The sequence below is a fragment of the Gigantopelta aegis genome, chromosome 6, assembly GCF_016097555.1.
Source record: "Gigantopelta aegis isolate Gae_Host chromosome 6, Gae_host_genome, whole genome shotgun sequence".
Lineage (NCBI taxonomy): Eukaryota > Metazoa > Mollusca > Gastropoda > Neomphalida > Peltospiridae > Gigantopelta > Gigantopelta aegis.
In genome coordinates, this window is record NC_054704.1 from 76,177,086 (window position 1) to 76,191,604 (window position 14,519).

The 14,519-nt window shown below is 36.6% G+C and overlaps 1 protein-coding gene across 10 annotated transcripts in view; it reads left to right on the forward strand.

Annotated features, from left to right (window-relative positions):
• LOC121375950 (EF-hand calcium-binding domain-containing protein 7-like) overlaps positions 1-14,519 on the forward strand; it is a 67,925-nt gene that overhangs the window by 36,535 nt on the left and 16,871 nt on the right. For 6 of the 10 annotated variants that reach the window (XR_005958375.1, XM_041503683.1, XM_041503687.1 and 3 more), the window contains 2 exons: positions 8,671-8,706; positions 13,322-13,410. Coding sequence is in view for 9 of the 10 variants with exons in the window: in XM_041503683.1 (XP_041359617.1) it covers positions 8,671-8,706; positions 13,322-13,410 (125 nt within the window). In the remaining variant the exon portion in view is untranslated. The remainder of the gene's footprint in view (positions 1-8,670; positions 8,707-13,321; positions 13,411-14,519) is intronic. The other 4 variants (XM_041503686.1, XM_041503689.1, XM_041503690.1 and 1 more) reach the window with 1 other exon arrangement.

Here is a 14,519-nt window from a genome sequence, read left to right on the forward strand (position 1 = left end):
CTGTGTATTCAGTTTGTTCTTGATTCTTTTGATGTTTAAAGAAACTCAAGATCGTGTTCAGAACATGCCACAGTTTTTCATGATTTGAGTTTTTGTAGGTTTGTTTAAAAATATATCCTATTGAATTGTCAGTATATCTGGCCATATACATTGTAAATCAGAACTCTTTGATTAATCCTAACTATAAGCATTTTACTGGTTTTCATACAAGATTTGAACATTTGGGGTTTTGGAATGCAAGACAAATTAGTAAATGATTATACATCAAAAATATATTTCATTCCACTTGATGTGAAGAAGTTAGTATTTCAAGTAAGAAACTTAAGTTTTAATCAGAAACATTTTGTCGTACAATATTCTGTAAGAGGAATAAGTATGTTTAGTATATTTAGTGGTGGACCCCCTTTGAAAGGGTTTGATGACATATTCATTGGTTGTGGAATAACTTTAAAAAGCTGTTTGTGTGTTTAAATTTATGGAAGACATTTATTCTAATTACAATGGCCTCTGCCTAAACTTGATTGAAAAGAGACTAACAAAATGCACTGGTAAACACAGAATGCCAGATACGACAGATGTAGTCATAATAGCTGTTGATGCATGGTATTGTGGTCTGTTAGGTAAACACAGAATGCCAGATACGACAGATGTAGTCATAATAGCTGTTGATGCATGGTATTGTGGTCTGTTAGGTAAACACAGAATGCCAGATACGACAGATGTAGTCATAATAGCTGTTGATGCATGGTATTGTGGTCTGTTAGATAAACACAGAATGCCAGATACGACAGATGTAGTCATAATAGCTGTTGATGCATGGTATTGTGGTCTGTTAGGTAACACAAAAACACAGAATGCCAGATACGACAGATGTAGTCATAATAGGCTGTTGATGCATGGTATTGTGGTCTGTTAGGTAAACACAGAATGCCAGATAAGACAGATGTAGTCATAATAGCTGTTGATGCATGGTATTGTGGTCTGTTAGATAAACACAGAATGCCAGATACGACAGATGTAGTCATAATAGCTGTTGATGCATGGTATTGTGGTCTGTTAGGTAAACACAGAATGCCAGATACGACAGATGTAGTCATAATAGCTATTGAGCATGGTATTGTGGTCTTAGGTAAACACGAATGCCAGATAAGACAGATGTAGTCATAATAGTGTTGATGCTGGTATTGTGGTCTGTTAGGTAAACACAGAATGCCAGATACGACAGATGTAGTCATAATAGCTGTTGATGCATGGTATTGTGGTCTGTTAGGTAAACACAGAAGCCAGATACGAACAGATGTAGTCATAATAGCTGTTGATGCATGGTATTGTGGTCTGTTAGATAAACACAGAATGCCAGATACGACAGATGTAGTCATAATAGCTGTTGATGCATGGTATTGTGGTCTGTTAGGTAAACACAGAATGCCAGATACGACAGATGTAGTCATAATAGCTGTTGATGCATGGTATTGTGGTCTGTTAGGTAAACACAGAATGCCAGATAAGACAGATGTAGTCATAATAGCTGTTGATGCATGGTATTGTGGTCTGTTAGATAAACACAGAATGCCAGATACGACAGATGTAGTCATAATAGCTGTTGATGCATGGTATTGTGGTCTGTTAGGTAAACACAGAATGCCAGATACGACAGATGTAGTCATAATAGCTATTGATGCATGGTATTGTGGTCTGTTAGGTAAACACAGAATGCCAGATAAGACAGATGTAGTCATAATAGCTGTTGATGCATGGTATTGTGGTCTGTTAGGTAAACACAGAATGCCAGATACGACAGATGTAGTCATAATAGCTGTTGATGCATGGTATTGTGGTCTGTTAGGTAAACACAGAATGCCAGATAAGACAGATGTAGTCATAATAGCTATTGATGCATGGTATTGTGGTCTGTTAGGTAAACACAGAATGCCAGATACGACAGATGTAGTCATAATAGCTGTTGATGCATGGTATTGTGGTCTTTTAGAGTGCGCCATGCATTCAAGGTTTCTCTTAGGGTTACCTCACCCTTAGTCCATATCAGTCTAGCCTCTACCCATTGACCAGTCCAGCTTGGGTGCCCCTAACAGAAGCCAAAGCTCCTGCTGACATACATGTAGCTCTCTGGGTTACTGAGACATACAAGCCCCCTCACCACCTCAAGGAATGGACTATGAAGGAGATAAGACAGATTTGACCCAAGCTTACATGTTATTGTCACTGAATGGAACTCTGTGATCATACAGACTACAGAGTCCACTGTATAACTTTAAAATATTCTGGTTCTTGGGAACCATGCAGATAACTTGTCGTAACTGTAACAAGATTTACAGTCTAATCTGCTGGAAAGTTGAGTATGTGTAACAACTATCTGTCTATAAAGAGCACATCAGATATTTGTAATCCCAGACTAATTTTTGAAACACCTAAGAGCATAAAACAAGTTGCACCCCCGCCACTTCAAAATTACATTGGGGGGGGGGGGGGGGGGGGGGGGGGGGATCTCACTCTTTAAAATATTCAGTATTAGAAGGTGAGTGTTTTACCAGAGGGTGTGATATTTTGCACTCCTTGTTTTAAATTTAGAGGCACAAACATGCCTGTGCACCTCAAAATGAAAGATTGTTATCTAAATAAAAGCATCAACTGTTATACATCTGTATAAAGGTTACCTTTGATCAAGACCATGCCATGTGTTTTTTAAAACTTTCAAGTCCAGATTCAAAACATCAATAATGTATTGAGACTAACTGTATGTACACATGCAACTTGCATGGGCAAGACTTTCTTTATTAAAATCTTCAGTCTTGACTTCAGAGTTATATAAATATTGGGTCAATTAGCATACCCCTAGTGTGGTCTTTATAGATAGGTTCAACTGAAATAAACTAAAGTGTTGTGCTAGGGTACAGACTACCAACTGCCAGCAGAAAGTTAGCCAACTCGACGGTTGTGTTATAATTTCTCCAACTCCCGACAGCGAAAATTGACCAGCTTTCTGCTGGCAGTTGGTAGTCAATACCTAGCATTAGCATCTCTTGCAAACTGTTGGAAATACTTGTATGTACAACTTGATGGGTTTTTTTGTTGATTTTTTTGTTTTTTTTGCGAACAGCCCTGACAGACAAAATGGGTTCTCAAGTGTCTATTGCTACATCTGCCAGTTTTAGTGTGAGAGGTACAACTTGTGTGGACATGCTTCAGTTTTTTGTGGCCTTTACTCATATATATTGGCTAGCCTAATATTACTTATACACAGTGTTAAATATGTCATTTATCAAGGTGCTTGGAGGCTGCTTTTCCATAAAGATGAACAGCTGAGGCCTATATCAAGGTGTTCAAGATTGTTTTATGATTATGTAGATAGCAGTTTTGATGACAAATATACCACAACAGATTTCTATCAACTAGTGGAGTTGGATAACATAAGAAGTTAATAAATACATGTAGGTGCTGTCAGTAGACAGATTTAATAAATGTTTAAATTAGTAAATTGATCTTTAATTGCAGACTTCTTAAAATTGTGCAAGCAGTCGTTTCATTTGTGTGTTCCTTACAGAAGTCTCATTTTGCAAAACCTGTTTTTCTGTTTATTTTTAAGACAAGATTTACATTGTCACAATTGGTTATGCAAAATGAAATGGGTTGCCTTCACTTAAAACAAAATAATATTAATAACCCATAAATGGGTTTCATAAATGTTCAGGCTCTCAGAGGACTAATGATATCAAAGAACGAAAAATATATTGACAATTGGATGTTAAACAAAGGTAAGTGTATGAGAAAAAATGGTTTGTTAAAATACACAAAGAACGAATTTTAGAAGGCTTTGCAGTCAGTGCTGTAAGACAAATTTTCTAAAAACCAATTAGCAAATTTGTGAAACTCTGCAGGCTGAATTAAATCATATACTGGTCTTTATTACACACCAGTGTAAGATATTGCTAATGTCGTAGCAATCACTCAATATTTAACTAGTGTAATATTGGCATGACGTAGGTCACTAGCTGACCCAATTCATAAATAAATAACATGTAGTAGGTTTCAACATCTGCCTACTTCTGCTTTGCGGCTTATTTGCTGTTGGTTTGTAATAAATAAGACTAAACTAACTTGCCTGTCATACCATTTTTATGAAACTCGTGAACAGTGTTGGTATACTCGCTTTTGCTTGTCAGATACTAAAACTGTTCACTCATTTCATAAAAATGGTATGACAGGCAAGCTCGATTCATATTCTATATATAAACAGTAGATCTGAATGCATGTCATTCAGTTTCATCTCCATGTGACCTTTCATCCATTGTGCATCTGATATATTTCAGTGACTATTTACAAACAACATTTAAACAACTATTTACATACGAAATGTCACCTGGACATGGGACTCGGTGTTATGCTTTCAAATCTACTGGTTTACCAGTTTAATATGACTACGTCAAATTGATTAAGGCTTTGTAAGTTTTTATATTAAAACAGTTATACATGTGTGAGCTTGTACCATGCACTTAATTAGTAATTTGGGGTGGATGGAATGGTTTCCACTATGACGGCTTTTGCTATTTGTAAGGGGCCGTCCATAATTTTCAACATTTTCACAAGTGTATAAAGAGTACACTTGTGAAAATGTTGAAAATTATGGACGGCCCTAAGTGTGTTTTGCTTGCAAACATTATAATATATGCAGCATACTGCTACTTGAATATCTTAGATGTTATTACCGGTATTCACTGAATTATGTATCTAGGGTTTTGTGCCATCATGGCCTTTGGTGAGTTTATACACAACCGTTGTTAAGTATAAATACTGCATAAAGTTTTGAGTGGTATGCATGTGTATTGCACATTGGTTTGATTGACTGCTACCGGCCTCGGTGGCGTCGTGGCAGGCCATCGGTCTACAGGCTGGTAGGTACTGGGTTCGGATCCCAGTCGAGGCATGGGATTTTTAATCCAGATACCCAACTCCAAACCCTGAGTGAGTGCTCCGCAAGGCTCAATGGGTAGGTGTAAACCACTTGCACCGACCAGTGATCTATAACTGGTTCAACAAAGGCCATGGTTTGTGCTATCCTGCCTGTGGGAAGCGCAAATAAAATCCCTTGCTGCTAATCGGAAGAGTAGCCCATGTAGTGGCGACAGCGGGTTTCCTCTCAAAATCTGTGTGGTCCTTAACCATATGTTTGACGCCATATAACCGTAAATAAAATGTGTTGAGTGCGTCGTTAAATAAAACACTTCTTTCTTTGATTGACTGCTAATAGGCCTGCGTGTGACAGCACTAGTATCTGCTGTCAATCAAGACATCAAAAGTGTGTAGGCTGTTAAGTAATGGAGAATGTGGGAGGAGGTGTAGATTCGTGAAAAATAATTATTTTCATAAATCTACATTTCTGAGTGCATTCTCCAGCTTAATCCATTATTCATTTTAACAAATTATGTGACTGCTAAATTAATTTCTATTTGATCTTTTTTAATGAAAATATTGGTTAAAATAGCAAAGAATATTTACAAAACTAATAACCCAAAATGGTAGGATCCTTTCTGACCTAATCTGAATGATTTGGTCAAGAAAACCTCAGCAGTGGATGGCTGGCATTAAGCGTGATGCACGTGCTAAACATGTAACCTGTGATTTCTGATTTAGTTTCCGACAATCTTCGTTGTGTTCCTCCAGAATATATTACTGTCACTAGTATCAGGTTTATAAGGCTTAAATTACATGTTCATTTGATGATGCAGATGCTTGGCCTCGTAGGCTAATGCATTGTACTTGTTTACATTGTACAAGTTCTGTTAGTAGTAGGTTCGAATCCCTGATCTGAACTCGTAAAAAGTTCAAATTGCATTGTTTCACAGGTGTTGATTCTTGAAATATAATCTACACCTTGAACAATAGTGTGACATCACAGGTATGGATTAACTATGCATGTTAAGAGTATGTTTATGCAGTAACAGGATTGTACTGTGTTCTTAAGTGACACTGCATGATGCTATAAGGAAGTTTGGCTCATTGAGAGGTGAGGTATTAGAAAGTGTGGTTATACAGATTTATTGAAAGTTTTGTCAATAGGGAAAACAGCCTGAGCATGGTTCAAAATCTAACTGTAGAAAGATATGTTGTGAAATGTTTAGAATTTCTTTGATTCTGTTTACCCTTGTAAACTGTTGAAAGTAACACAATAATGTTGCAGTCCAACAATTCAATCCATCAGGGGTGGGGTTTCTTTACCCATAGGTGATTGAGATAAAACAGGGGGCGGGATTTAGCTCAGTCGGTTGAGATGCTATTGTCACAGGATCGAACCACCTCAGTGAATCCGTTCAGCTGATTGAGTTTTTTCTTGTTCCAACCAGTGCACCACAACTGGTCAAAGGTCGTGGTATGTGCTTTCCTGTCTTTGGGAAAGTGCATATAAAAATCCTTTTCTGCATTAGGAAAATATAGCGGGTTTCCTCTGTTGACTACCAGTGCTCTAGTGGTGTTGTTAAAAAAAAAAACTTCTTCTTCTTGAGATAAAACAAAATACCAGATAAGATTAAGGTGGCACAAGGAGGTTAATGAGCTCTAAATTCAGACAACTGGATCAAACTACAGTAAATCATAAAATATTAACATTCTTAATATTTACCAAATATTTACCAAAATCCAAACTTTAGTGAGGTCATCATATCAAAACCTAAAAACATAATAAGCTTAAGTTGTAGGACCAGCTGAAATAATACTTTTAATCAATTTTGATGTTACACAAACCCTGCAATTAAGAAAATGTCTACAGCAAAACAAACAAAAACATGCCTTGAAAACAAATTCTAATATAGTCCACAGCAGAAAAGGTGCCGTGGAGAATGAAAAACTCTACAGCATTGCTGATTGCCGTGGGTAAATGCAGGGGTTGTTACGTAGCTTACGGATTACTTAAATTTAGTCAAAAATTGGAGAAATGTGCATGCTAAATATACCTACATGTAAATGTTGTTTACTATCCATTTGGTTCAATCAGTAGCTTGTAAACAATCACATAAACTATTTTTTTATTAGTCTGTTGTACGTGTCTTTAAATTTAGTGTCATGAAATATTAGCGTTTTGTATGACCTTACTAAATTTGCAAAAAAAATAATTGCTTGCTAACATTTTCTGATTTACAGTTTGTAGAAACCTTCGTGTGCCTTAGCTGGATTTTTTAAACTAAATTACCTGTTCATCATACAGTGAAACCCCTCTAAACCGGACACCCTTGGTACCAAGACAAAAGTCCGGTTTTAAGAGTGATCCAGTTTAGAGAGGTTAAGTTCTGTCCTGGTTTTTAAAAAGGGACTCTGTAGAGCGTCCGGTTTTGAGGGAATTCCGGTTTACAGAGGGTCCTGTCTTGACAGGTTTCACTGTATTTGCTTTTCAGATTGTGTTTACGCATTTGATCCAAAAATTATGTTTCATGGAAACTTCATTTCCAAATTTTCATTGCAACCTGTTATGACTACCAACCTCACTATGAAAAACATAATAATGATTAATTGCTCCCCTAACTTAAATTATGGAAAGCCATTTGATATCATATAAATTCACTTGCTTAGGCAGGCCCATATGCAGGGTGGGTGTGTGACGGATGTGTATGTACCCCACCTTCATCCCCAAATTACCAAAGGTCCAAAAAAATTCTATAAATTTTAGATAACGTTAAGTAAACGTGGGGGGGGGGGGGGGGGGGGGGGGGGGTGCCATTGTTGATCCCATCATGAGGAATTGGCTTACACACAGTCCCTACTAAAAGTCTTGTGTATGGGCCTGTATAGGGGGGGGGGGGGGGGGGGGGGGGGGGGGGGGGGGGGGGGGGGGGGGGGGGGGGATTGTTCTTCTTGCCATAGTCTCAGGGGAGTGATGGGGAGCCAGAATGATAGCTCCCCATAAATGGTGAGGTCTGTGAGTGTTATTCAAAACAAAAAAGAAAGAGAAAACAAAAAGACACCTTCACACTCACTTTTTTCTTTTCTTTTCATGTCTAGATCTGAATAGTTATATTTAAGATGTTTAAGCACCTTCTTCCTTTCTTTGCCTCTCCCTCCCTGCCCAAAACATTAACCTCTGTTCTGGACAAACATGGGGTCAGGAGAGGTTAATACAGTGTCTCTTCTCTATGGTACATGTACATGTGATACTTCATGGACCAAACTTATAACGTCAGTTTTTGTCTTACATACAATATTACTACATTCAGGGGTCGAAATTGACAGCAATTCCTACCGAATGTTCTGTCTGGCAAGCTATAAATTCTGCCGGACCGAACCAGACATGATTGACTGAAACCAGTGTGTGAATATAAATTTTAAATAATTCCCGGTCCGACAAAAACAATTTCGGCCCATGATTATGTCGACTAGGAAAAACTGGTCGGGACGGCAGTATCTTGACCCCAGACATTATATTTACAGTGTTTAAACAAATGAGTTTAAAAAAATCAGGTTTAATAAATTCAAGTCGACGTGTTTGAAATAGGCTAGTGACATGAACATGAATAAGTGTTTTATTTCTGTTCACATCAAACTAGTTTTGTACACCTTGTTTACCTTTTTTTTCACTAGATATTAGTATTGTTTCTTGTCTTTCTTTTTGATTATTTCTAATTCACATTAAGTTCTTTATCACAAAACACTGGTTTTAATTTTCAGAACGTCGTGGCTCAAAGTCGTCTATGATCAGCATTGGTACCTTTGTTTTGTTTCGTTTCTTTAGTTTGTTCTCTTTTTTTTTTTTTTTTGATTGCTTTATAATTTACCATCATGCACTTTTCATTCATTACATTACGAGTTCAGCTTTTGTTGAGTTTGCACTGGAGACTTACAGCTTCTGTTTGGTTTTCATGTTCATGCACTTAGTGGTACCAACTCAGTCTTTCTAAGTAATTTATTTACTTCTCACACAGATGCAGCTTCATTTGAGTTTTCATGCACTAGTTGGACAATCAAGAACTAATTTTTTATAGTTTATTCAGTTATGCTTAATTTTCATGCCTTTAATGGTTGACTCAGTCTTTAGAGGTTTAAAACTCAGATATTTTATTTGGATTTATTGATACATATCATGAAAAAACGTGAACCAGGCTACCCAATAAACCGGTCTATTTACATTTGACTTTTTTAACGAATCTGCATACGATTGAACCCTGACATCAAAATACTTTTGTTGAATTAAGAAAACTTTCCCCAAAACAAAGTGTACAAATGAGGAAACGACAAGTAGACATTCAAAATATTTGTATACATAGGAAAATGTATACACAATCACCATTTTGCATTGTGCGCACTATATTAAAGAACATGTAATATTAAACAAACCTAAATAAACAGCAGTTTCACACCACTGTCATTGTCAATCATGTCCACTTTGCAGATTCATTGCATAAGAGTTTTGGTGGCGTCACTCTTGAAAAACAGTAGCCCAGTTTACAGCATTGGTTGGTTAATTTTGACAATAAAGTGAACAATGTAAAACATTATTTCATCAAATCAATCGACCGTTAATAGACTGGTTCACGGCTATACTCAAGGATACAAGTTTAAACTTCACCTTTGCTAAACATTGTAGTTTTTGTTTATTTTTTATGCACTAATTGTACACCAAAATTCTACATATAATAATAATGGAGAAAGTATTACTCGGTCTTTATAGTTTTTGGGGGTCTCTGCTGTGAAGGGTGTAGATTTTAGTATTTAATTTTCATACACATTACCGGGGTAGTTTCCACACCAAAATAAAGTGGTTTAATGGAACCAAGGACACATTGATTTATTAATCATCAGCTGGATGTCAAGCATTTGATCATTCAGATATGTATTCTTAATACGGATATCTGCTACATTTTTCCATTAGCCCCAACAGATCTTTTATATGCACTTTTCCACCAACAGGACAGCACAAACCATTGTCTTTGATATACAAGTCATGGGGTACTGCTTGGGACAGAAAAAAACAATGGGCAGGGAACATTTTGTTCAGTATCGCGTCACAATTTGCTATGCAAGTTTCAGAGATGTTACAGCAGTTTTTCTCTACTTACTTCCACTGACTTTGCCTTAATTTAGACCTGTGATGGAATATAGCTCAGTGGCAGAGTAGTCACCTGGGGTGTGATGTGTCATGGGATCAACATTCCTTGCTGCTGTTTGGTGGCAGCAGTGGGTTTCATCTCTTGTATTGTACGGCCATAATTTAAAATGTGCTGGAGCTCTGACACCATATATATATATATATAACTGCAATTAAAATGAGGAGTTCGTCATTAAATAAAACATTCCTTCCTTTCCTTTTAAACTGGGGCAGAATATAATCTACCAGCAGCTATAGTTCTTCCAACCTTTTTTCATACTATGGAATTTGCGACAAGTTAGTTATTTCTGAGCCAATTGTTTTCTAAATTGCACACAAAAAAGGTTTTTAAAAAGTTATTTCTAAAATACTTATACTTTTCTTGTTACGTCAAACAAAACTGAAATTATTTACAAAAAAAAAAAAAAAAATGTTTTTAGGAGGACTATAAATTGTTAGAGGTTCTTGTGTCAAAGGACTAAATACTCTTGGTAGATCCATTCTCTCACTGGGCTTTTTCTTATTTTTCCCATCCCAACTAGTGCTCCAGTATATGGTCTGTCTGTGGAAAAGTACTTATAAAAGGTCAAATGTGTAACATTCAATAGCCAATGATTAATAAATCAATGAATTACAGTACTTTACTTTGTACCTTGTTGCACCCTGCACCAATGTTTGCCATTTCAATTTCCATGCTGCATTAGTTTCCATATTTTATTTTTCTGTGGAACTTAAAACACTCCATCTAGATTGACTGCTTGCAATAGAAAATATAATAATGTTTACAATTTTTTGTGTAGAAATTTTTGTCTGCACTTAATTGAAATAACTAGAGCTGGGTGGCCGACCAGTGATTCTAACTTATGTAATTTGAGTTGTTTTATTAGCTCTTATGTAGGGATAAAGCCTAATTAAATATCTGACTTTAAAATGATTCAATATTCACCTAATTCCATGTGTAATAGCAAAATTGTCTTCATGGTGTTCTTACAAATCACCCCAGTTCTTTTCTTAAGATATGATGTTCTTCGACTTCAAACATCTGCGACTGGTAAAATGCAGGCTACAGATTTTCAAAGTTTTTTTCGTACTAAAACTGCAGTAGGCTATGACGTCACTGCAACCCTCGCCATTGACTACGGCGGTTTTACAATATTGTAGCACTAAGATTGCTTTGAAAATATGTTGCCTGGTTTTACCTGGACCTGATCTCTATTAGCGTGCCCCTATCCTATTAAAGGTTCAGGCATGTCTATCCTAAATCCAGTCTCTGGCATGGCCAGTGACCTGGTTTGGGACAGACTGGTTTTACCAGCACAAATTTTAGAGATCCAATTAGATTCATTTTTTTTTTTACATATGTGTTAAATTAGAATTTATCATTGTCATTGATAGTGTATATATGTATATGGGGAGGCAGAAGTTGAAAACACTTTGGTTTAATCCATTTGTTTCTTTTTTAAAAGTAATAAATATCTTTCACATTAAACAAATAATGATTGTTTGAGTTTGTTTGCCTGTTTTTAATGTTGCAGTGTGTTTACATAAAATAATACCTTACCAGCTAACTAGTACTTAGAGCTTGGCAGTATACTGTATATTATTACTCATATGGTTACAAATATCTAGAATGCCAAGTGGGTCATAACACTTTTGACTTCACACGATGACGTCATCAATTAGCGCACTACAACCTTACTACGTCAGTGAAATGAGATGAGTGATATAAATTAAGATCGATTATGGGTAATAAATGGGATATTAAACTCGCTACCATTTTGTATCATGTTATAGCTCGTGACAACTGAAAATTATTTCACTCGGGACATAAACATGATACGAAATGGAAGCTTGTTTAATATCCTATAAATATTATACCCTTCGGTATCACTATCATGTCAATACTGATTTACCGTACCAAGCAAATCTCAAAATACCGTAATTTTGGTATTGAAAGATGTTTCTTCGCCATTTAGTAAAGCACTAACAATATATCTGATGATCGCAAAATGGCTGAAAAGAAGAGTGGATGGGCATTGTTCTTCCACAGAATCGACAGAAAACCCAGATGAGCCATATTAACTGGGGCATGCATTTAAAGCCCAGTATACCAAAAATACTGTTCAATATCAGTATTGTGTCAATACTGAATATCATACCGATACCAAGGTAAATCACCCCAGAAATACCAATACCAATACCGAACCTGGAATTTCAATACCGCCCAGCTCTACTAGTACTGTTGTTATGAATTGTGAAATGAATGCAAAGTTTTGTTTCCGTGTTTGCAATATTTCCAGATTTTGAAATGCATTGATTTGAACAAAATATTTTACAGCATTGATGAATATCCTCCAGTATTCTGTCTTTTAGTGCTGTTCTTTTATGTAAATTATTTAGATAAATGTTTTGTTCAAACAAAATTAATATTGAGTATCTACACATTTGTTGTTACAAGAAATTGTGATGTTGTAATATATACTTACATTGCAGTCATATACTTGATTATTAGTTATTTGTACATGTATAACAGTGTTCGAAATAAACACTTGTCCATTTTGTTCCGACAAGTGAAAATGTGCTTGGACAAACAATTTGTACTCAGTGGTTGTCCTATGGACAAGTAAAACATTTTCAATGCAGTTTCATTTTGAGCAGTAAAAAACATTGTCCTTGCACTTGAATGAACAAACCAATTGTTTAGACCAGTGAAAATATTGGCAGACTAGTAGATGTCTAGTTGTACTTGTCTGGTGGCCAAGTGAAAAGTTCTGCTTATTTCTATTTATTACTGTATAAGAGTGTATAGTTTTAAATGTTTCTCTTCATTGTTCAGTCGATTGTTAGATGTCTGTTTTTGGTTTTATTCTGGTGGGTTGGACTTAAAAGAGTTGTCAGTCATCCAGATACCTGTATTTTTAATTACAGAATAGAAGTACACTACAGATGATCATGATGTGAAGCAACATTGATACTGAGTCGACTCGCCTCAGCCCAGTAGCAGATCCAGAAAATCCATTTAGGGGGTGTGGGGCTCCAATGACATGAGGCAGAATGCCAATGGAACTTTGTGGGAGGTTGGAGGGGATCGTAAAAAAATGAATATATAATAAAATTATAACTCGCAAAATTTAGGGGGGGGGGGCTGGGCCCCTGCCCCCTCTAGATCCGCCTCTGCCTCAGCAGTCTCTCGGGTGTACTGAAGGTGTACTTACAGTGGTTTTATTTTGACAGATGATTTGCCGAAGCCGTCTCCCAGAGTTAACCGAGACCGGAGCCAGCTGGCAGTGAAATCTCACCTCCAGGAACCAAACAGTCTGAGTGTGAGTTTATTGGTTTTTCTTTAATTACGGGCAGGATGTAGCCCAGTGTTAAAACACTCGCTTGATGTGCAGTCGGTCTAGGATCAATCCCAGTCAGTGGGCCCATTGGGCTATTTCTCATTCCAGTCAGTGTACCATGACTGGTATATTAAAGGCCATGGTATGTGCTATCCTGTTGTGTATGTGCTATGGTGCATATAAAAGATCCCTTGCTACTGATGAAAAAATGTAGTAGGTTTTCTCTATAAATCTATATGTAAAAATTACCAAATATTTGACATCCAATAGCAGATCATGGAAATGGGAAAATATAGCAGGTTACCTCTAAGACTACACCGGCCTCGGTGGCGCAGTGGTTAAGCTATCGGACTACAGGCTGGTAGGTACAGGGTTCACAGCCCAGTACCAGCTCCAACCCAGTGCAAGTTCTTATGGGCTCAATGGGTAGGTGTATGGCCACTACACCTTCTTCTCTCTCACTAACCACTAACAAACTAACAACTAACCCACTGTCCTGGACAGGCAGCCCAGATAGCTGAGGTATGTGCCCAGGACAGCGTGCTTGAATCTTAATTGGATATAAGCACGGAAATAAGTTGAAATCAGTCAATCAATCTAAGACTACAAGTCAAAAATTACCAAATGTTTGACATACAATAGTCAATGATTAATAAATCAATGTGCTCTAGTAGTGTCATTAATCAAAACAAACTTAAGTTTTATGTGTATTTACAATGCTTAAAGAAAAACAGACTTAAAAAATTCGGCCCATTATATTAAGTGTGTGTTAATTGGATTGTTTTAGAATTGGATTGTTTATTATGACCTCTCTCTAAGTGTGTGTTAATTGTTGTATTGTTTTAGAATTGGACTGTTTATTATGACCTCTATCTAAGTGTGTGTTAATTGTTGTGTTGTTTTAGAATTGGACTGTTTATTATGACCTCTCTCTAAGTGTGTGTTAATTGTTGTATTGTTTTAGAATTGGACTGTTTATTATGACCTCTCTCTCTGAGTGTGTGTTAATTGTTGTATTGTTTTAGAATTGGACTGTTTATTATGACCTCTCTCTCTGAGTGTGTGTTAATTGTTGTATTGTTTTAGAATTG